General features: G+C 47.2%; 1 protein-coding gene across 2 annotated transcripts in view; it reads right to left on the bottom strand.

Moving 5' to 3' along the window:
• Window positions 1-396: 396 nt before the first annotated feature.
• Window positions 397-23677, bottom strand: part of LOC307222010 (uncharacterized protein) — a 43912-nt gene continuing 20631 nt past the window's right edge. Inside the window, exons 7-15 of one of the 2 annotated variants that reach the window (XM_079987005.1) lie at window positions 22038-22120; window positions 20600-20743; window positions 18777-19058; window positions 16746-16903; window positions 14052-14266; window positions 11676-11743; window positions 9959-10126; window positions 7523-7594; window positions 397-968 (exon numbers count right to left, since the gene is read on the bottom strand). In XM_079987005.1, the coding sequence (XP_079843131.1) occupies window positions 885-968; window positions 7523-7594; window positions 9959-10126; window positions 11676-11743; window positions 14052-14266; window positions 16746-16903; window positions 18777-19058; window positions 20600-20743; window positions 22038-22120 (1274 nt within the window). In that variant the 3' untranslated portion in view covers window positions 397-884. Of the gene's footprint in view, window positions 969-7509; window positions 7595-9958; window positions 10127-11675; window positions 11744-14051; window positions 14267-16745; window positions 16904-18776; window positions 19059-20599; window positions 20744-22037; window positions 22121-23677 lie in introns of both variants that reach the window. The other variant, XM_079987006.1, reaches the window with a different exon arrangement.

Below are 23677 nucleotides of genomic sequence, written 5' to 3'. Positions count from 1 at the left end.
CTATCACTGCCTTCACCTGAAGTCACATTTGACGTCAGATGCAAGGCATGCGCACATTGTTTGGAGGGCAAGCAGGCCCTCAATGCAAATAGGGAATACAGGGCTAGATGGTCTCATAGGTTCGACACAGTTGAAAGCAGCTTCCTATGGCGCTCAAGCACTGAAAGCATTTTTTTCGTGCTTTAATCTTTTTGTAAACCACTTTGCTTTTACAATCAAGGGGTGTATATGTAATAAATAAATAAGGTTCACACGATAAACCTGCATTTCAGCAGTGGGTCTCGATGATGGGTGTTCTCTGTCTTCCAAAACACAGGCAACATTGCCTTCCGCCCCCCCCCCCCCCAATAACTTACCTGTAACAAAACAGACCAGGATGTAAAAAAAAGAATCTCATTCTCAAAAGACTTCCTTGTTTTTTAATATAAAGATGAACAGATTTTGCATTAAAGAGCAATGGGGTCAAGTCCAAGACAAAGGGGAGGAGGAGGAGGATACGAACTGTCCAAGGCTAACAGAGGCCATACACTATCAGCCCCTCCTCACGGCCCAAATCTTAACAATTCTGAAACGGGGGGGAAGTGTGCGTGTGGCAGGAGGGACAGAACCATCAAAAGAGAAACGGCAAGTTATTTTTCTGTTTTGAGCTCCCTTCTGCCTTAGAAGAAACATCCAGAGAACAAAATCTGCCTTGAGAGCTGCCCTGGACCTTGCTAACTGGTCACGTCGATACAGCTGTGATTTACTGGAAGCAGAGATCGGGCTCTAGCTCCTCTTGAATGTTACAGGCAGAAGATTCCCAGCCTCATCACAGTGGTGTTCTGGCCCAGCTCTTCCATTTGAGGCTCTTTCCTCTGGTATCCTCCATCGAGCCGGCATGAAATTTAGTAGTCTCTTTCCACTCGGCCTCTGGGTTCCTGGGCCAGTTCCAGATCATCAGCATCATCTACTTCACCTCCATGATCTTCCTGTTATTGGGCAGGGGGGGAAGTGCTTAGTTTTTGTTTGTTTCTGAGGGGGAATCGGGAAGTGAGACCAAGGATACATCTGCACCAAACATTTATCTAATAATAATAATAATAATAATAATAATAATAATAATAATAATAATTTATTATTTATACCCCACCCATCTGGCTGGGTCCCTCCAGCCACTCTGGGTTGCTTCCAACAAAACACTAAAATACAATAACCCATTAAACATTAAAAGCTTCCCTAAACAGGCTCTCTGCCTGGTTCCCTGTAACTTGGCTTCTCGCAATGAGGGAACCGCCAGAAGGCCTTCGGCGCTGGACCTCAGTGGCCGGGCAGAACGAAGGGGGTGGAGACGCTCCTTCAGGTATACTGGACCAAGGCCGTTTAGGGCTTTAAAGGTCAGCACGAAAACTTTGAATTGTGCTCGGAAACGTACTGGGAGCCAGTGTAGGTCTTTCAAGACCAGTGTTATATGGTCTTGGTGGCTGCTCCCAGGCACCAGTCTAGCTGCCACATTGTGGATTAATTGTAGTTTCCGGGTCACCTTCAAAGGTAGCCCCACATAGAGCGCATTGCAATAGTCCAAGCGAGAGATAACCAGAGCATGCACCACTCTGGCGAGACAGTCCGTGGGCAGGTGGGGTCTCAGCCTGCGTACCAGATGGAGCTGGTAGACAGCTGCCCTGGACACAGAATTGACCTGTGCCTCCATGGACAGCTGTGAGTCCAGAATGACTCCCAGGCTGCACACCTGGTCCTTCAGGGGCACAGTTACCCCATTCAGGACCAGGAAGTCTTCTATTTATGATTTAAATTTGTATTAAAAAACCTAAAAGAATAGGCTGTCTGCCGGCTCAGGCTGATGGACCATCTATTCTTGCTTCCTGTCCTTGCGGTGGCCAACCACAGGCTTGTTGGAAGTCTGCAAGCAGTGCATGAGAGCAACAGCCCTCTTCTCACCTGCGATTCCAGACAGCAGAGGTAGGGCATAGCCATTGTGGCTAGCAGCCACTGACAGCCATGAATTCCTCTTAAGTTTCCTATTCCCTTTCTCTGCACAGTGCATGTTTTTAAAATATCCCTCTACCTCGTACCTACGGGACCGTCTCTCCTGGTATGTCCCACAGAGGAACTTACAGTCTTCAAACAAAAACATCTTGAAGGTCCCAGGCCACAGAGAGGTTAGGCTGGCCTCAACCAGAGCCAGGGCTTTTTCGGCTGTGGCCCCGATCTGGTGGAACGCTCTGTCACAAGAGACTAGGGCCCTGTGGGACCTGACATCTTTCCACAGGGCCTGCAAGACAGAGCTGTTCCACAAGGCTTTGGCCAAGGCACAGTCTGACCCCCTCCTTTGGTAATCCTCACAGAACTCTAGCCCAATGGCTGCCATTAATCTGACTGGAATTAATTTTATAATGAAATGATTTTAGAATGTTTTATCATTTTACTGTTGTTAGCCGCTCTGAGCCCGGCTTCGGCTGGGGAGGGCGGGATATAAATAAAATTTATTATTATTATTACCACTATCTGCTCCCCTGCCCCCACCTGCCTCTCCCTCCTAAACTAAAAACCTCCAACGATTATAACCCAAATCACAGAAAAACAGTCGAGTTGGAAGGGACTCCAATGGTCATCTAGACCAACCCTCCCTGCAATACAGGAATTGCAGCTATAGTACCCCTGGCAGATAACCACCCTGTTTAAAAGCCTCCCAGGAATATTGGCGACCCGCCGAGAGCCAAGTGTTCAATTTCAGGCAGTTGCTTGACCTGGGGAGTACGTTCAGGTGCACATCTATGCACAAGTTGGCTCCGCCCTCAAGCTGCCTCTCTAGGAGTTTCTGCTGTGCATCGCTGCACCACAAGCCGGGCTCAGTCTCGGTGGTATTTTCTCCACCTCATCACGATGAAATGTGCCCTTTGCAGCCCTGTGAGCCTTCTCCCATTATGTTTTAAGGAAAGGAGCATGGACTTTGAAAAGCTATTTTAAGCGTCTGGGTGTTGCTTCTTTTCTGTAAACATTGTCACTTTGTTCTGAGGCAGGAGGGGAAGGGGAGGGGAGGGGAGACTTGGTGAGAAAGACAAAGGAAAACTGTCCTCAAATGAACCTAATCAGTGTCCTTGCATCTCGTGGGGTAGAGATGGAAGAAGGCACCATTTTCCATTCCGCCATTTCGTGGTTTCCGTTCTGTTGTGGTTCATCTTTTGCAAAAAAAGAAACCCACACTGTGTGCCTCGCTGTCCGCAACGGCAAAACAGCGCAACTTACGTAATTAATGAAGGAAATTATATTGTCCTTGCGTTACTCCAGCCCGTTCATTAAGATACAAAAAAGGGGACACAATGCAAATGGTTGGTGTGCATATTGAAAGAACTCCACATCTTTGCGGACTGAAAGCAACAACGGTGGATACTGATCGAAATCTGCCGAATTGATTTCCGTCCCAGACATTGAAACGAATAAGGGAACATCGAGGATTTCCCACTTCCATGCTGTTTTCATCAGAATTCTCCAACATCCCCACTCCTGATTCCATATCCCAATTTGCTTAGGCTGGGCTTGCTCCGCTGTTTTTTGAAACAGTGGCAGGTGGCTGTTTTTGATATGCTAATGGGAGGCAGCTCTGCAAGGGCAGCAGAAGAGGAGCTGAATGTCTTAAGAGAAAGGGAAGGTGGTGAAAGGCTACACACACATCCACCCTGCAAGGAAGATGCTAGGAGTAGCCATTGTGGTGCGCAAGCCAGGCATTTCAAATGGTGCAGACCCTAGGACACCTGCTTTGCATGCAGAAGGTTCCTGGTTCAATCCCTGGCCTCTCTAGTTGTTTTATTTTTTTTTTAAAAGGATCTGGTAGCTGGAAAAGATGTCTCAAGGTTCTGGAAACCTAGAGAGCAGCTGCCAGTCAGATCACACCTGCTAAGTTAGTCCAACCTCAAGCTGACCCCCTTATCTGTCTTCTGTCTCATTTACAACGAGACCAGGAGTACCTGCATCTCGTAACACTATAGCCAGGCAGCATCCAATGAAGCTGAACTATGGGAGGTTCAGGGTGGACCAGAGAAGGAGCACATTATTAAGGCATCTGGTCGGCCACTGTGAGAACAGGATGCTGGACTACTAGATGGTCCAGCAGCCACACTCTTCTTCCATTCTTATATAATCCCTGTTTGGGTGCTTGGCAGCAGAGACAGGATGTGTCAGAGTCATAGAAAGCTCATTTCTGGGTGGCAGAAGAGCTGTTGCTCCTTCAGCAGATGTCTGCAATGAAGGCTGCAATCCTAGTCTTACCCAGGAGTCAACATCACTGAATATCAGCAGCGACGGGTGCTCATGGTGACTGGTAGGGCAGAAGGCAGGGAGCCTAACAGTAGGTGGCGCCAGAGCCAATGACAAGCAGAGCCGACTTACGGTAATTTTCGCTTTGCCCCCATCCTTCCTGCTAAGTTCTAGGGGCATCAATGAGGAGGAGGAGGAGGAAGCTGACGGGCATTTGCTGTCACCTGGACTGGTTGTAAGGGAGAAGACAGACAGGTGAAACCCCCATTTGCCCCAATGGGCTGGCCTCCCCTGCAACATGGCAGATTTAATTCGGGATAAACACCCACAGAATGCCACTGTGATCTGTTGCCGTTGCTTTCCCTTTTTAAGAGCAGGAAAAGAAAGTCGTGAGAGTGCATGACAAATATAAAAAATTCAAAAGCCGCTTCCTAAGTGCCTTGTATTTGGGGGACAGTGGGGGAAGAGAGTACCTGTCTTTGGGAACAGCAGGGGCGTGCATTTTGGAAAGTAGGTCAGGGAGCTGTTAGCTGGGCAGATTAATTGGGGTGGAAGAGAAGGAATGCCTGCTGCTGCTGCTGCTGCTGCTGCTGCCGCCACCAGTGAAACACTTTTGCATTTTGTGCAGATCATGGGCTGGGATGGAGGTGGCACTGCGTGAGTGGCACAGTGATCGCTAGTCTAACTATCGTGTATGCATGGCAGTTGGGAATGTAGGAAGCTGCCTTATACAGAGTCAGACCACTGGGACGTCTAGCTCAGTACTGTCTACACTGACCGGCAGCGGCTGTCTGGGGTTTCAGGGGGATGACATTCCCAGCCCCACCTGGAGATGCTGAGGAATGGACGTTCTGCATGCAAAGCGGATGCTCTGCTATCGAGCCACAGCTCTTCTCTTAAGACATGCGAAGCTACAGCTGGGATAGCTCACTCAGTAGATCACGAGGCTCTTAATCTCAGGGTTGTGAGTTCGAGTCCCACCTTGGGTAAAAGATTGCTGCATTGCAGGGGGTTGGACTGGATGATCCTCATGGTCCCTTCCAGCTCTTATGATTCTATGCTTTATACAGAGTCAGACCACTGGTCCATCTAGCTCAATATTATCTACCCTGACTGGAAGCTTTCCAGGGTTTCAGATAGGGATCTTTCTCAATCCTCACTGGAGATGCCTGCGATTGGACCTGGGACCGTCCACATGCAAAGCAAATGGCCCATTTGGGGAGCTATGGCTCTTCCCTTAACAATGAAGCAACATTCTAGTCCTCATGGTCGGAATAAAAGGGTGGTTTTAAAAGGGGCATATGAAGCTGCCTTACATGGAGTCAGCCCATTGGCCCATCTAGCTCAGTATTCTTGTCTGGGAAATGGACCCAGAACCTTTTGCATGCAGAGCTCCTTGAGAGGAGGGACTGCTTGTTAAACTCTGGGAACTGTAGCTCTGTGAGGGGAGCAAGGGACGCCTAGTGACTCTCATCCCCCTTAAACTACAGTTCCCAGGATGCCATGGCTGTTAAAGTGGAATCAGAGTGCATTAAATGAGGCAGGACATCACCATCATGATATGCCACTGCTGAAAGACTTGTGCTTACTGCCCTTCAGCTACCAGGCTAAGTTCAAGGTGCTAGTCCCTATGCCGCTTGGGACTAGGATACCTGAACGCTCTGCAGGTAAAGGCCTCCTCCACGTAATGCCATCTTATCAGGAAGTCCATACCACACACAACACAGGTACTGGGCCTTTTGTGTGGTGGCCCCATCATTTGAAACTCCCTCCCATTTAATACTAGGCAGGCACTGTCCTTTGGGCACCTGCCGAAGCCCTCCCTACTCCAGCAAGGCTTTCAAGTCGAGCTCCTTCCCAGTCTGCTCCTGTATTGGAATTGTTCTTAAGATGCTCAACTGCTTCTGTGTTTGCCACCCTGGGCTCCTTCAGGAGAAAGGCAACCGAAATAACCAAGGGGGTGGAGAAACAGAGAGAAGTTTTTTTTCTCCCTAGAACTGCCAGATATCCAATGAAGCTGAATGTTGGAAGATTCGGGACAAATCAAAGAAAGTCCTTGATGCAGTGCGGCGTTAAACTGTGGAACTCGCTCCTGCAGGAGGCAGTGACTGTTGGCATATTAAGTTCCACCTTAAGGAACAGGCATGATTGTGGTGTGTCACATGTCTTGTTTACACTCCAGCACAGTATGCTGGGAAATTCCGTTTGTGTATAGTTTTTGCTTATGCTGTCTCGCTTTGGACACGAAGGAGATGGGACATGTTTTCCTTTTGTCCTGATGTACGCTGAATAAAAGGACGTGGGTGGCGCTGTGGGTTAAACCACAGAGCCTAGGGCTTGCCAATCAGAAGGTCGGCAGTTCGAATCCCCATGACGGGGTGAACTCCCGTTGCTTGGTCCCTGCTCCTGCCAACCTAGCAGTTTGAAAGCACGTCAAAGTGCAAGTAGATAACTAGGTACCTCTCTGGCGGGAAGGTAAACAGCGTTTCCGTGCGCTGCTCTGGCTCAGCAGAAGTGGCTTAGTCATGCTGGCCACATGACCACATGTACGCCAGCTCCCTCGGCCAATAAAGCAAGATGAGCGCCGCAACCCCAGAGTCGGCCATGACTGGACCTAATGGTCAGGGGTCCCTTTACCTTTATGCTGAATAAACTGCTTGTAAATATGCTCACACAACTTCTCCTGCCACTTCTGTTGTGTAGTGTTTACTCTGCTGAGTAGCGTGCCCTAGCTTCTGAAGCTCAGGTCACAGATGCTGCATCAAGGACTGGACATCACCCGGCACACTGGCCAGTGGGCTGTAGTCAGATGGGGGCCTGCCAATTGCCCCCGTTCCCTTGGTCACATGCCAACAGCGACAGCTACCAACTTGGACGGCTGGAAAAGGAGATCTGACAACGGAGAAGGCAGGCAGCGGGGGGCTGGCTGGGGGAAGCCCGAGGCTAGTGGGTCACCCTCCACTACTCCTTAGTTAACTGGTTAACCAACTGATTACTAAGCAGAGCAATCCCTTGGACTCCCCCAGGCACCCTTTGATACTGAGCTTCCATTATTATTTTCCCTTACTGGGGCACCTCATTTTCAGCTGGCGCACGTCCTGTAACTTCCTGCTGAAATCTGTAACATTTTAGACCAGGAAACCTGCCTTAAATGTAAAAAAGATGCCTGGGAATTTTGAGCAGCATTAGCATTTGTCTTTAAGGCATATTCTCAAGAGAAGTTTGAGAGTTGGGGAGGGACAGAGAAAAGAGAAGAACCTGTGTTTCATACAAGATCTTGCTCCTGGTCTTCCTGATAATCATCCATTGGGTCATCTGCGATTTTCTTTGGTCTACCAGCATCCTGGAAAGGAAAGGCACAAAGAGGGGTTTTTTAAGGAAATTGTAGATCTGCTAGGACTGTAGTGGCCAGGACTGGCAAGACCTGGGTTGTTGTTGTTACGCGAATCTAATGCACCATTGAATCTAATGTGCACCTCAGTTTTCAAAACTTTGAAACCAAAAAAGTATTTGCTGGTGCCACCAAATCTAAAGCGCATCCTAATTTTCACAACGTAATTTGGCCAAAAAAGGTGCACATTACATTCGAGTAAATACGGCATTGTTGTTAATTTTTTAATATATTACCTCTCTCTGGAATGCACACAGTAAATATTTTGGATTAAGGAGTTGTCAGGATCCTGCCCAGTCATGACTCCAGGGAGAAACTCCTCAGTGGGAAAGGCAAGAGACCCCTTCAAAGAGCCTCACTATAATTGGAAATCAGAAAGAACTACCTATAGTCATTAAGGCAGCCAACAAGGTTGTATCCTACATTAGTCAAGAGCAGACCCACTGAAATTAATCAGCATGACTAACTTAGGTCCATTAATTTCTTTCTATATATATACACAGTGTGTATAAAATATATACAGAGAGAGAGAGAGAATTATAAACACAAATTCAATAGAGTCAATGGTCTGAAAAAAGGATACAGTGGTACTTTGGTTCTCAAACACCTTGGTACTCAAACAAGTTGGAACGCAAACACTGCAAACCCTTGGAAGTAAGTGTTCTGGTTTGCAAACTTTTTTTGAAAGCTGAATATGCTCAGCTTTGAGTGCTACGCTGATGATTTGAGTGCCACACTTCCGTTTTGAGTGTTAGTTGAGGTCTGTCTTTTTTTGCTATTTATTTTGCATTTTAGATTTTGCAGCTCTTTTTGTTTTTGTGACTGTGTGGAATCCAGTTCAGCTACTGATTAACTGTGTGACTGCAGTACATTGTTTATTGCTTTCATTTTGTGGACAAATGGTCTCTTTAGATAGTAAAATTCATATTAAATTGCTAGAACGGATTAATCCACTTTGCATTACTTTCTATGGGAAAGCACGCCTTGGTTTTGAAACGGACTTCCAGAACAGATTAAGTTTGAGAACCAAGGTACCACTGTATTTCCAAAATCGTTACATGTGACTAACTTAGATCCAGTAATTTCAAGGTGCCAATTCTGGGTAGGCCTTACTTTGATAACAAGCATCTAGTCCCCATGAATATGTCACCAGGGCCTCTCAAAAGCCTCCAACTATACCCTAAACCATGGGTAGGCAAACTAAGGCCCGGGGGCCGGATCCGGCCCAATCGCCTTCTAAATCCAGCCTGTGGCCCGTCTGGGAATCAGTGTGTTTTTACATGAGTAGAATGTGTCCTTTTATTTAAAATGCATCTCTGGGTTATTTGTGGGGCATAGGTATTCCTTCATTATTTTTTCTTCAAAATATAGTCCGGCCCCCCACAAGATCTGAGGGTCAGTGGACTGGCCCCCTGCTGAAAAAGTTTGCTGACCCCTGCCCTAAACCCTACAGTGACCCCTGAATCCTCTGCTCAGGACTTCAAAAGTAGAATCAGACCCTAGAAAGGTCAGAGACAGCATAGGATTGCAAGAAAAGGCCTATTCAGGTGTCAGAAAAGGACCCCCTCTCTCACACGCTCACACACATAATTCTTCCTCCCTTTCTCTTTCTCTGTCCCCCTCTCCCTCCCTCCGCACCCCACACCTTCCAAGCTAGTTCCAAAAACTAACATCTGCAGCACTCAGATCCACCCGAGTCTACAGCCAAACCCATCTAGAGACGGCCACACTTTCTGCTCGGATGCCACTGTGTGAGTGTACTTTTTAAAGAAACAAAACAAACCAAGCCTGCCTACCTACCTACCAATTTTTGTTTTAGATTTTGACAGGTAAAATGCAGCCTTGGAGAAACAGGAGACACAGAGAAGGCTTGGCAGCTTGTCAAAACAAGGTAGGGGATCTCGTCTCTTGGATAATAACCCACAGGCGAGTGAGGAGGAAGGTCTCAGAGAGCCTGAACAGCCAGTTGCTTGCTCTGCTGAAGAGACCGGACCAGCCTGAGCAGCTTTAAAGGGTATCAGGTGGGAACAGCTCTGCTGAGGTCCCGTAACACTGCATCGTTAAGATTAACCACAGTTTATCACGTCTGTGCACCATGGCAAGCTGCAGTTGATCGAAAACAGAGCCACAAACTTCCAAACTCATCTTTGAGGCTGCGCTGGAGAAAAGAGCAGGAGGTGGAGCTCAAGGGTTGCTGAGGTGCATCTCCCACCCAAACAAACCATGGTTTACTGTGTTGTCATCTAAGCTGCCTCCAGTTCCAGACACTCTTTACAGCTCCAGGGTCAAACTCCAAACAAGAAACACAAGTTTTACCTTCTGAATCTTTCCCTTTGTTGCATCTTTAGCTGGCCCGTTGGTGTGGCCAAGTGGAACGGCCTGACCTAGTTTCTCTTCAAAGTCTGGGCGTTCCAGCTCTGCCTCCTCAAACTCATCTTCCCCTTGATTGTTGGGGTCTTTGGCAGGGTCAGCAGCATCAGGCACCTGAGCAGGAAAGCAAGGAATGAGGGACCCACACAGAGTTGTCTCCAATGCTAGTCCTATTCAGTTAAACTGTGGAACTGTGGAGGCAGTGTTGACCACTAACTTGGATGACTTTTAAAGAGGATGGGAAAAATTCATCGGAGGAGGTGGCTACACTCTGCCTTCACAGTCGGAAGCCCTATACGGCCTAGGACCCTCGTACCTACGGGACCGCCTCTCCTGGTATGTCCCACGGTGGACCTTACGGTCTTCAAATAAAAACATCTTAGAGATCCCGGGCCAGAGGGAGGTTAGGCTGACCTCAACCAGAGCCAGGGCTTTCTCAGCCTTGGCCCCGATCTGGTGGAACACTCTGTCTCAAGAGACTAGGGCCCTGTGGGACCTGACATCTTTCCGCAGGGCCTGCAAGACAGAGCTGTTCCACCAGGCCTTTGGCCAAGGCACAGTCTGACCCCCTTCTTCTGTAATCCTCATAGAACTCTAGCCCAATGGTTGCCATTAATTTGACTCTCAGTTGATTTTAGAATGAATTGATGTTGGAATGTATTTTAATTAATTGATTGTGATTTTATGTAAACGGTGTTGTTTTTACTGTTGTTAGCTGCTCTGATCCCGGCTTTGGCTGGGGAGGGCAGGATAGAAATAAAAAATTATTATTATTATTATTATTATTATTATTATTATTGCTTCTGAACGCCAGGAGGGCAGAGTGCTTTTTTGCTTGGGTGATATTTGTGGAATTCCCATTGCAGCATCCGCTTGGCCACTGTGAGAACAGGATGCTATCAGCCTGATCCAGCAGGCTCTTCTTATGGTTCTTAGAGTTGACCCATTGCAGCCAGGGCTACGTGGCTTTTTCTCTCCTGTCTCGTCGTACTAAAAAAGAAGCATTATCAAATGAAACTGAATGGTGGGAGGCAGACAGGGAAGTCTATCTTTACACTGCACGTGGTGAAGATGTGGAAACCCATCTCGCCAGACTGCCTCCAACGTGGACAGCTACAGCAGCAAGAATGTTGATTGCACAAAATTGGAAGACTGGAGAAATACCAACTAAAGAACAATGGCAAGAGAAGTTGATGAACTCTGCAGAACTGGCAAAAATGACAGCTAGGCCAAGAGAAAAAGACAAGAGAGACTTTGAAAAAGATTGGGAACAGTTCATATTATATTTGCAGAAACAAAGAAAGTCAATAGACTTGACGGCAGGATTTAAGTGAACATTCACATTATCAGCCTTAGAAAATGTTTAGAAGATACGGAAATATGATGGTGTAGAAAGATGCAGTAGAAAAAGTTTAGTAATAGGACGGAGGGGAAGGTGGGAAGTCCAGAGATTCGGAGGAATCTCCAAATGTGTATGTGTATGGTTGTATTGTTATAACTTTATACTTTTAAAATCAAATAAAAATTATTTCAACAAAATAATATATGGAGATATGCAACAAAGGTGTCAGGCGAGCTTTCCTGGGGAGAGCATTCCACAAGTGGGGTGCCACCACATGTTGTTTCCCGACTATGTAAAAATCTCATTTTCCTCTCTTCTTACCACTGGTTCCTGGATGACTGCATCCTTCTGGGGCTGAGAATTGCCTCCTTTCTCAATCATGCCAGCATCTGAACAAAAGTAAAAAGAAAAGAAAAGGTGAAAGTGTCGAACCTCTTAACAATGCCCGTCTCCAGTCTAGTCAGCTCCTGTATGTGGAGGAACCATCCATCTTGTTTGTTGCCCTGTACCTGACAAAACATCGTCTCTTCGGAAGACGTGGCTTCAAATCCCACTTCTCCCAACTGCGCTTTCTAAGATTGATTACAGCATCAAGCAGACGGTTTGCATTCCCAACTGATTTTTGTCCTGCTTCTAAAACCTGCGACTCCAAAGCCTATGAAAATGGGAGCAGCACAACCCCCAAAGTGGCAGGATCCCTGCCCCAAAGAATATACAATCTCAAGCTCAAGAGTGGGGAAGGGCAAAGTGTATTTCAGCTTCTCTTGGTTTCTCACTTTTCCAATCTTGCATTTGTGTTTTATAAATGCATTTATATATATTTTCCCAGCAAAACCTACAATAAAAAACCCCAAGTAAAGAACAAATTAAGAAATATGGCTCTTGTATTACTCCCCCCCCCCCCGTTGTGTGTCCAGTCTCTCAGTTGCTGAACAACAAGAACTCAGAGGAGGATTCTTTCCGTAGGTGTTAATATTTAAATTAGTACAACATATATACTAATCCCGTTACTCGGTCCCAGCGCCTGCCAACCTAGCAGTTCGAAAGCACCCCCGGGTGCAAGTAGATAAACAGGGACCGCTTACTAGTGGGAAGGTAAACGGCGTTTCCATGTGCTACGCTGGCTCGCCAGATGCAGCTTGTCATGCTGGCCACGTGACCCGGAAGTGTCTCCGGACAGCGCTGGCCCCCGGCCTCTTAAGTGAGATGGGCGCACAACCCCAGAGTCGGACACGACTGGCCCGTACGGGCAGGGGTACCCTTACCTTTACATATACTAATTGGTGGCTTGATCCCAGAAGCATCCTTTGAGGGGGGTTTTTTGTTTGTTTTACAATCAAGCAGTGTATAAATCTTATGAAATGAAATAAAATGTGTGCTGGTTCCAATTCCTTTTAGAAAGGCAGGGGGATTAAATTTGGAGTACCTCCCAGAGTGAGGAGAGTCTGTCTCCCTCATTATTAACATTCAGGAGAGATTTTTGAAGGAGCGTTCCTATTCACCCAGGCATTTGATGACGGAGAGAGACTGTTCCCAACAACCTTGGAAATTATTTATTAGCTATGCTGGAGCATGACCATTGTTTTTCTTTCTTTCATTATTTTTAAAACAGATGTTTGGAATGCTTTTCAATAGGTTTTTATTTTATTTTAATGGTATTGTTTCTCTACTTTTAGTTGGCTCCTTTGGGAGGAAGGACAGCCTAGAAATTTAATAAATAATAATGTTAATTGACATGCTTTTCGGCCGGGGCAGGGCGGCAGGCGTTTTCCTTCAGGTGAGAGCAGGACTTGCAAGGTATCCATGGAAACCACCCGGCCACAGAGCCAGTGAAGATGGCTGCTTGTGGGCCTAGCGATGCTGTGGCAGGATGGAGCGCAGCATGGATGCTCCCTCTATCGTCATGGCAACAAGTAGCTTTCGTTCAGAGAAGTGGAGGGGACGGCATGATGGGAAGATCCCAGGGGGAACCAACGGAGTCCCCGGCCCTGCCAATTGGTTACTGGGCCCCTGGCAGACAAACAACCTCCCCGCCCAGCTTTTATCACTCCACTTCCATGACTATTGTATTTCTACAGAGATTTGTACAAGGCACAATGCCAAACCCACACAAATGACCACATTATCCTAAAGGATCTCTCTCTCACACACATGTGCTTTGAGTTCTGAATGTTTTTTGTTGGTTGTTGTTCTTTTTTAATGGCCTTTAAGTGATTTCATTTTCATTTTATATTCAGTTTTAACATTGTGATATTTGCTGCGCTTGACTCCTTTGGGAAGGAGGGCAGGATAGGAACTGGAATGAATGAATGAATGCTTTATGGCTCTCCTGCTTTTGTTCCACACAAAGTGTGTGTGTGTATCTATCTATATATCTATCTATCTATCTATCTATCTATCTATCTATTTATCATCTATCTATCTATCTAGTGGCTGGACAAGACTTTATATCAGAGATGCAGCTGGACCACAGACTTTCTGGTACTGATGGGAGTTTGGCAAAACTGGAGGGCCACAGATTGCCCATCTTTGTATTTCATTGACAGGAGTTCATTTCCCACTCCCAACTCACCACCCCAAAACATGCATGTGCAGAAGGCTGTGCCCTGTGACATCATGTGGAGCAATCCCAGAATCCTCCTCTGCCCGCCCACATAACAGCCCCCTTAAGATCACGAGAAGTTCTGGAACCCATACCCATATGGAGTTCCTCGTCATCCGTTCCTCCTTTTCCCGCTTCCCAACTGGCTCGCAGCTTCCCCGCCCCTCTCTGTGGATTGGCCAGCGCTTGATTGACGTCAGCTATCGCTTGCTCTTGCCCGGGTCGGCTGCCCAGGTGGAGGCTTTGTGGGTAACGAGGAGCCTGTTCTTCATCCACCTGGGCATTGACCTTGTTGACTATGTCTTGCCAGCTGCAGCAGAAAGAAAGAAAGAAAGAAAGAGTCAGGAGAATTTCTCAGGAATTGCCTCTTCCACGTTTTTGTAAAGTTGGAACAGGGACACATAGCAAGGTGCCTTATACTGAGGACCATCTGCACTATAGATTTAAAGCAGTATCATACCACTTTAAACCATCATGGCTTCCCCCAAAGAATCCTAGGAATGACAGCTTGTTCAGGGCACTGAGAGTTGTTAAGAGACTCCTGTTCACAGAGCTCCCTTTCCCAGAGTTCGCTGGGAAGAGGGATTGATGGTTAAACCACACTGAGAATTTTGCCAGCCTTGTGCCCTCCAGTTGTTGTTTTTCAAAAGCTTACAATCGGTCAGGGATGAATGGGGATTTCTAGTCCAACAACAACATCCAGAGGGTACCAGGTTGGGCAAAGCTGGGCAGTGCTCTGTGAAAGTGATGGCCGTTGTGAAGAAAATTGATGTCCCTATGGTTCTTTTCCAGCCCTTGCCTGCGCTTCAGGAAGAGAGAGAGCGCCAAATATATTCTTATCCTCCTCGGCTTCCACTTATCACCTGCTGTTTTCATATTTCCATATAACCTTGAAGAAAAACAACACCTACTTAGCTCGGACTTCTCCCACAGAGTCTGATGGATTACTGAATAATTAGAGGCAAGCACAAGGAAGCAGCCTTCGAAATATACAGCTTAAGGCTTCCTTAATGAGAAGTGCTGAGCAGGCTCTGCTACCAAAAGACCAGAAGCTTGCAACGCCCTGCACAGATTGTCAGTTTTTAATACCTAACCAGAAACACTCACACAGCATTCTCAAACAAGTTCTGGTTGCCTCATCTCAAAAAGGATATCGCAGAGTCAGAAAACGGGCAACCAAAATGCTGACGGGGTGGAGCAACTCCCTATGAGGACAGGTTACAATATTTGGGGTTTTTAAGATCAGAGAAAAGGCAGTGTGATGTGATGGAAGCAGATGAAATGATGCCTGGGCATGGAGAAAGTAGACAGGGGAAACGTTTTTCTCGGTCTCTTATTAACACTGGAACAGGTGAAGAGCCAATTAAACAGAAGGCTGGAAGATTCAGGATAGACAAAGGACTTTTCACACAGTGTGCAAGTTGCGTTCTGGGATTCATTCCAACGGAAAGCCACCAACCTGGATGACTTTAAAAGAAAATGATGCAAATTTGCAAAGGATAAGGCTAGCAGTGGTTACTAGCCATGATGGCTCTGCTCTGCCTTCAAGGACAGAGGCAGAGAGTTTTTTAATACCAGCTGCTGGAAACTGCAGGAAGGGATATTCGCAGTCACACTCAATTCCTGCTTGAAAGCTTCCTACAGGCACCTAGTAGGCCACCGTGACAATAGGATACTGCACTAGATGGCTTATCGACCTGATCCAGTAAGACTTCTTAAGTCATGGACTGGTTGGATGCAGTGGAATGGTGGGAGGAACCAGCTGGGGAACCACCAATGGAAGACGGTTCAGAACTATATGGCCTAGGACCCTCATGCCTACGGGAACGTCTCTCCTGGTATGTCCCATGGAGGACCTTACGGTCTTCAAACAAAAACATCTTGAAGATCCCGGGCCACAGGGAGATTAGGCTGGCCTCAGCCAGAGCCAGGGCTTTGTTGGCTGTGGCCCCAATCTGGTGGAATGCTCTGTCACAAAAGACTAGGGCCCTGCGGGACTTGACATCTTTCCGCAGGGCCTGCAAGACAGAGCTGTTCCACCAGGCCTTTGGCCAAGGCACAGTCTGACCCCCCTCCTTTGGTATTCCTCACAGAACTCTAGCCCAATGGTCGCCATGAATTTGATTTTGAATTGATTTTAAAATGAATTGATTTTAGAATGTTGTGTTACTTCTATTGTTGTTAGCCGCTCTGAGCCCGGCTTTGGCTGGGGAGGGCGGGATATAAAATTTTATTTCTTAACTCTGGGAGCGGTGGTCAGAGGGAGACGACTGGGGAGAGGTCGTGTTGGAAGCTGAGGAGGTAACAGGACTTTAGGAGCTGGGAGAGTCTGTGGCAGAGGGAAGTTCAAAATCAGAGTCAGAAGCTGAAGCAGGAGGGCGAGAGGAGAGAGAGGCCAAGAGGCAGAGATGAGTCAGGCTGGGGAAGAGACACGAGTGTCTCCCGCTCTTGCTGCAACAAGCTCCCCTCCCCTCTGATCTCCCAGAACTAGAAGAGGCATGAAATGGGTAGAGAAACTGACAACACATAGGCGCAGTCTCTGATTGCTTGGCGGGGAAACACTGTGACTTAGGCAGCTGTGGGGAGGTGGGGACTTTCAGTCTCAGCAACTGATTCATGGAGTAAGACCTCCCAGGGATGAGCTGCTGTGCTCATTAGGCCTGACACTCCTGTGTTGGTCATGTTTTTGCTGACAAAGAGTTAACTCCAACTTGCACTGTGTGATTTACTGCTGGCTCACTCCTGACAGGTGGGGTGACCGTGAACCCCAACCCACAAAGGCTACAAACCTCTGCACGGCATGATCCCGCTGGCTCCCCACAGAGGGCTGCTTTTCCAAATCCTGGGCTTCCTCTGAGGCAGGCACGAGTCTGAAACTGTTCGCCATGTCTTCAGAATGAACGTTTTCCTCACTCTCCCCCAGCCTGCTGTGAGCAGCTTTTTGATCCTACCGAGAGAAAAAGCAAAAGGGGGACACATACCCTGAAAGCAGAGCTGGAGAGACAGTGTGGTAGAGTGGCTTGAGTGCGATGACTAGGCCTGGGGAGACCCAGTGGAAGAGTATTTTGAGGGGAGAAAGGGCACTTCCACAATTCACTGTGGACTCGGGGCTTTCCTGAACCACAAAACAAGCATCACTGGCTGATTCCTAGGCTGCTTTTAAAGGCGTATCTTTTCACCTCAGATTTTAATCCAGATTTACCATTTCCTATGGGTTGTTTCCCCCCTTCTTTTTCCTTAATGGATTTTCCATAGAAAATCACACTGCCAGAGTGGGAGATATGGGAAGCAGGGCTCGTTCCAGCAGTTTTGACAATAACCAGCTCCATCAAACCACCTCCTAGCCACAACTGTTTGTACACCAGCTGAGGTAAGAACTACTGTTTAAGAGTTAGTGCCTGAGTTTGCTTCTCTCCTCTTCCCTCCCTGTCCCTTTTACCTTGAGTTTCGTGGATGTTGCTGTTTTAAGATTGTTAAGTCTACGAGCAGGGACTGCCTTGCTTCAAATGGATTACATGTAGGCCTCTCTGGGAGCTTTGGGGTACAAATGTTCTCAATAAATGCAAATTTGAAAGTTGAAGAGGGATAATATGGGGTGGTGTTTTGATGAAGACAGCATTGTGTGAATGCTGCAATAAAAAATGCATGGATGAGCAGCCGTAAGTCCACTATAAACTGTCACGTGGACTAGTCCCAATTCTCGCCCAGCAGAATGGGTACGCTGAACCTAAAGATTTTTTTATTCATTCATTACATTTATAGCTCATCTTTTCCCACCAAGGAGCTTAAGATGGTATTTATGATTCTCCCTTTTCCCATTTTATCCTCACAACAACCATGCAAGGTAGGTTAGGCTGAGAGACAGGGACTGGCTCATGGTCACCCAGCCCCTGAGTGGAGGATTTGAATTTGGCTAAACCAATTTCTAGCCCAACACTCTAACCATTGCACCACCCTGGACCTACAAAGTAGCACTAATATTGGGTTGCATGCACTGCTAGTCCTACTCAGAACAAACCCATCAGAGTTAACAGACATGACATCTGTTAATTCCAGTGGGGTCCACTCTGAGTAAAATTCTGAGTTGGAGGCAACTGAGTATTATTATTATTATTATTATTATTATTATTATTATTATTATTATTATCATCATTATTATTTTTATTTATTTGCTGTATACTTAACACATACATACATAGAAGAATACAGTTGTATGAATAATACAAATTTCCTTGACTAATATATACAGAAAAATAATTAATATAAAAAAATTGCAAAATTGCAAAAATAAAAAGTATATAGTGAAGAGAAAAAAAGATAGGAAAAATAAAAATATCAAATAAAAAAAGAGAAAAAGAAAGAAAAGAATTGACTTCCTTCTACCACTATACTGTTCCTTTAATCTTATATCTTTGGTTGTCTGTAATCATTTTAAACTTTGTAGAGAGACAATTTGTTTACCTGTGGAATTTTTAGTCTAGACTAAGCCAGTCATAATTTGGGGAACCAACCTTCTTCATATAATTTGTAAAGACATCCCATTCTCTCCTGATTTTTTCACTTGGTTGATTTCAGTTAATTTCGCCAGTTCGAGATATTCACTTAATTTTATTAACCATTCCTCCTTTGCTGGAACTGTGTTACTTTTCTAATGTTTTGCAGTCACTATCCTGGCACCCGTTATTGCGTACAAAAAGACTCTCTTATTGTCCTTTGGGATGTCTGTTGTAAAAATACCTAGTAAGAATAGCTCTGGTTTTTTGAAGAAAGTGTATCTTAACATTTTTAAAAAATATTCTATATTATTTTAGTATTCTTACCTGGTTCCCATTTTGCACGCTATTCACCATCCTCGTGAAGCGGACTATGGGGTTATCCCTTTGCCCCGCCTGAGGCCAGGCCGGAGGCGGCAGGTGGGCTTCATGGGGCGGGGCCACCTGGCCAAACGGCACATTGCCCTGAGGCCTGCCGTTGCCTTCATGCAAGATGGCTTCTCCCTCCTGCTTGATGCTAGAGGCCGGAGCAACAGGGGAACTCCCTGCTGGAACTGCAGCTTGCCCCAAGGGACTCTGGGGTGGTTTTGCTTCATTGCCTAGTGAGGCCTAGACGAGGGTAAAAAGCCCCAGGAAAGACAAGCTTAGAAAGGAAGAGGTTCCTCAGAAACTGCACTTCATCCAGAACAAGTGGGATCTGCAACAAAATGTTGCAGTATGGAGTGCTTTCCGCCAGTCCGTGAGTCGCGCCCTTATCTAGAACATGCCATTCCGTTCCCCTTCCTTGGTTTTTTCAGCATTCCATGCTCACTGAGCATGCTCTACCTTCACTGGACATTTTCCCTTTTGACACCCCATTCCCAGAGATAATAATGATGACAGTTCAAAAACTGGGGTTCCTCTAGGCCTGCGGATACTATCTCCCTATGGCATTTGCATGGTGCCATTCTGCCTACATAAGAATCCAGCCTCGGTGAATGAGTTTGATATTGGTATACAGCAGGGGTGGGGAAACCGAGGGCCACACTCCCTTCCAGGGGCCACATGCCAGCTGCAGGCAAGTCAACGAATGTGAATGTCACCTCTGTACAGTAGCTCTGTTTCTACAAATACTCTTCCACCCCTCTCCATCCAGACAAGCAAGGCACAGAATGAGTGCAAGAGCAAATTCCAGACCGGCAAAGGCAGTTGTGGCCTGTGGAGAGGAGGTGTCGCCTGGAGAGAGTCTCGAGGGCCAGGCAGAGAGGCCTGGGGGGCCACATTTACCCACTTGGACTACTGCAATGTGCTCTATGTGAATCTACCTTTGCAGGTGATCCGGAAACTACAATTAATCCAGAAGGCAGCAGAATGCGACGGGGAGTGGCCGCCAAGACCATATCACACCGGTCCTGCAAGGCCTACATGAGCTCCCAGTATGTTCCTGAGCACAATTCAAAGTGTTGGTGCTGACCTTTAAAGCCCTAAACAGCCTTGGCATAGTATACCTGAAGGTGCGTTGCCACCCCTATCGTTCTGCCTGGACACTGAGGTCCAGCGCCGAGGGCCTTCTGGCAGTTCCCTGACTGAGAGAAGTGAGGTTACAGGGAACCAGGCAGAGGCGCTGTGGAACGCCCTCCCATCAGATGTCAAGGAAATAAACAACTACAGTGGTACCTCGAGTTACATACGCTTCAGGTTATAGACTCTGATACCCAGAAACAGTACCTCGGGTTAAGAACTTGGCTTTCAGAACTTTCAGAACAGAAATCGTGCTCCGGTGGCACGGCGGCAGCAGGAGGCCCCATTAGCTAAAGTGGTGCTTCAGGTTAAGAACAGTTTCAGGTTAAGAACAGACCTCCAGAACGAATTAAGTACTTAACCCGAGGTACCACTGTATCTGACTTTTAGAAGACATATGAAGGCAACCCTGTTTAGGGAAGTTTTCAATGTTTGATGTTTGATCGTGTTTTTAGTATTCTGTTGGGAGCTGCCTAGAGTGGCTGGGGAAACCCAGCCAAATGGGAGGGGTACTATTATTATTATTATTATTATTATTATTATTATTATTATTATTATTACCACTACCCTACTCGAGTGTGAAGCACTTTCCCCTGGGTGTAAGGTTTGGAAAGTGAGAGAGGAGGGAGAGAGACATTGAGACATCCTACCTTTGGCCTAACAATCTGCAACATGCCAAGTCCTGGTCCTGGGGGCTGCTCATTCTTCAGCTGCGCTTTGCCCCCCACCACTTCCTTAAAGCTCGGCATCTTTTGAAGGGTCTCCTTGAGCTGCCTGAACTCTTCCATCTGGACCTGGAGGCAGACCAAAGGAGAAAGGGCCCCCAAAGGAGTTAGAACAATCGCCTTTGGACAGAAGAGACCATCTGTTTCTCTCCAGTGAGGATGTTTTTAGCTAAGGCTCTTCTGGGCAGGTCAATCAGGGCAGGAATCAGGACCCCGGACAGCTCCCAATGGGCTCCCAACAAGGGCAGAATATGAATTCAATTCATCATCTTCACAAGATGCTGAGCAGCAACGGGGATGGCAGGGGGTAAACAGAGAGGTCATGCCACCTTTGCCCCCCACATTTCTGAACACCTGCACTTAACATATGCTGTTATTTTCTTTCCAGCACACCTAGAAATATACTTTGCCTCTTCTCTGCCCCTCTCCCCAATTTTCTTCCCTGGTGCCATCAGGAAAAAAGGGGGAAGCTAGGCAGTTTACAGTCACTGGTAACTTGTATGAACACTTCACCCTCGAAAAAATTCCAAAAGATGGGGCACCGTCTTCACAACGAGAGAGGCGGTAATAATGTCAGGGAGGCTGAGCGCTATGAATCACTGAGTGAATATGCACCGTATTTTTCGCTCTATAAGATGCACTTTCCCCCTCCTAAAAAGTAAGGGGAAATGTGTGTGCGTCTTATGGAGCGAATGCAGGCTACGCAGATTTCGCTGAAGCCAGAACAGTGAGAGAGATCGGTGCGCACCGATCCCTCTTGCTCTCCTGGCTTCAGGGATAGCCGCTGGAAGCCTCCTGAGCACAGCGGGAGCGCTTCTGCTGTGCTCAAGAGGCTTCGCATTGCTTTCGCTGAAGCCAGGAGAACAAGAGGGATTGATCCCTCTTGCTCTCCTGGCTTCGCTTCGCTGGAGAGCCACTGCGCAGCTTTCCCTCTCTGCGCAGCACCCCTTCAGCGAAGCAACAGGCGAAATGGAAGGGGCTCCGTTTCTCCTGCCACTTAGGTGAAGGGGCACTGCACAGAGAGGGAAAGATGCACAGCGCCCCTTCAGCGAAGCGGGAGGAGAAATGGAGCCCCTTCCATTTCTCCTCCCGCTTTGCTGGAGAGGCACTGAGCAGAGAGGGAGAGAACGTTTTTTTCCTTGTTCTCCTCCTCTAAAACTAGGTGCAAGATGGTGTCCATTGCTTTCTCCCTTCCCATTTTATACTCACAATGGCCCAGTGAGGTAAGTTAGACTGAGAGACAGTGAGCAGTTCAAGGTTACTCACTGAGCTTCATGCCCAAGTGGGGATTTGAACCCTGCCTGCTAACATCCTGGTCCAGTGCTCTAACCACTACACCGTGCTGCCCACCCCCAGAGCCTACCTGAGCACTGAGAAGCTGTGAGTGAACATCCTGGTGGGCTTTGCGAAGCAACTTGCTCTCCTCCCTGAGCTTGTAAACTGTATCTGCAAGTGGGGGGGGGGGGAGATAAATGACAATAATCACACGTTGCTCCAGTTAAATACCAATACAGTGGTACCTCGGGTTACAGACGCTTCAGGTAACAAACGCTTCAGGTTACAGACTCCGCTAACCCAGAAATAGTACCTCAGATTAAGAACTTTGCTTCAGGATAAGAACAGAAATCACGCCACAGCGGCGCAGCGACAGCGGGAGGCCCCATTACCTAAAGTGGTGCTTCAGGTTAAGAACAGTTTCAGGTTAAGAACAGACCTCCAGAACAAATTAAGTTCTTAACCTGAGGTACCACTGTATTTAGGTTTCCAAGCTAACTGCAGAGTTGCAGTTATGGCAGTTGATTTATCAATCACCTTCTCAAGGCAATTTACGCATAAAATAGCTAAAAACACAAAAGCAACAGGGACACTTAAAAGAAAAGTCCTAAGAGATGGACACTCATGGCAAAGACTCATTTATTCAGCCGGGTGAGCTTGCTGGAGAAAAAACAAGTTCAACTGTTCTGTGAAAGTGGAGTGGACACCTGTTGTATTTTGACAGGGATGCTATTCTGCAGAAGAAGGTCAGCAAAAAGCCCTGCTCCAGGGTACTTCAGAGCGGGCTTTGGAGGCCTTGCTGGAGAAGCTCTCGCAGCTACTGTGTTTATAAACGATAAGGTGGTCCTGAGCTAAATAGGAACTCGCTTGTTAGTTCTAACGCCTTGAATTTGGCCCAGCAGCAAATGGGCAGCCAGTGCGAGTCCTGTAAGCAAGGCGTTATATGCAATTCCCACAAGTGACCTATAGCCGTCATCTTCTGCATCAGCTGCAGCCAGATCAGGGATAGCCCTACGCAGAGTGGATTGCAGTACTCCAGCTTGTGAGATCACCAAGGCATGGACAATCGTGGTCAAGCTTTCCCGATCTGAGAATGGCTGTAGCTGCCTTAGAAACTGAAGTTGAAAGAGGTCAACCAGTCCTGCCCAATGCAGAATACAATGAAGGAATACAATGAATGCCAGGTGTCAATAGGCAGGGAGTTCCAAAGTGTAAGTAAAGGTAAAGGGACCTCTGACCATTAGGTTCAGTCGTGGCCGACTGGGGTTGCGGCGCTCATCTCGCTTTATTGGCCGAGGGAGCTGGTGTACAGCTTCCGGGTCATGTGGCCAGCATGACTAAGCCGCTTCTGGCGAACCAGAGCAGCGCACGGAAATGCCATTTACCTTCCCGCCGGAGAGGTACCTATTTATCTACTTGCACTTTGGCGTGCTTTTGAACTGCTAGGTTGGCAGGAGCAGGGACTGAGCAACGGGAGCTCACCCGTCGCGGGGATTCAAACCGCCGACCTTCTGATCAGCAAGTCCTAGGCTCTGTGGTTTAACCCACAGCGCCACCCGCATGCTACCACACTAACAGAAGGGCTATTGTGTGGAGCCTGAAGATGATGGGAAAGGGGTGATGGGGCGAGTGGGTGGATGACCCTATCTCTGGAGTCAAAGGAGGAGACCCAAATCTCTGCTGCTGACTTCTCCCATCCTCTCTGCGAATGCAAGATCCCACACTCAC

The sequence above is a fragment of the Podarcis cretensis genome (assembly GCF_951804945.1).
Source record: "Podarcis cretensis genome assembly, chromosome: 8".
NCBI lineage: Eukaryota > Metazoa > Chordata > Lepidosauria > Squamata > Lacertidae > Podarcis > Podarcis cretensis.
The sequence above is the reverse complement of the archived record's forward strand: the minus strand, read 5'-3'. Positions and strand labels throughout refer to the sequence as shown.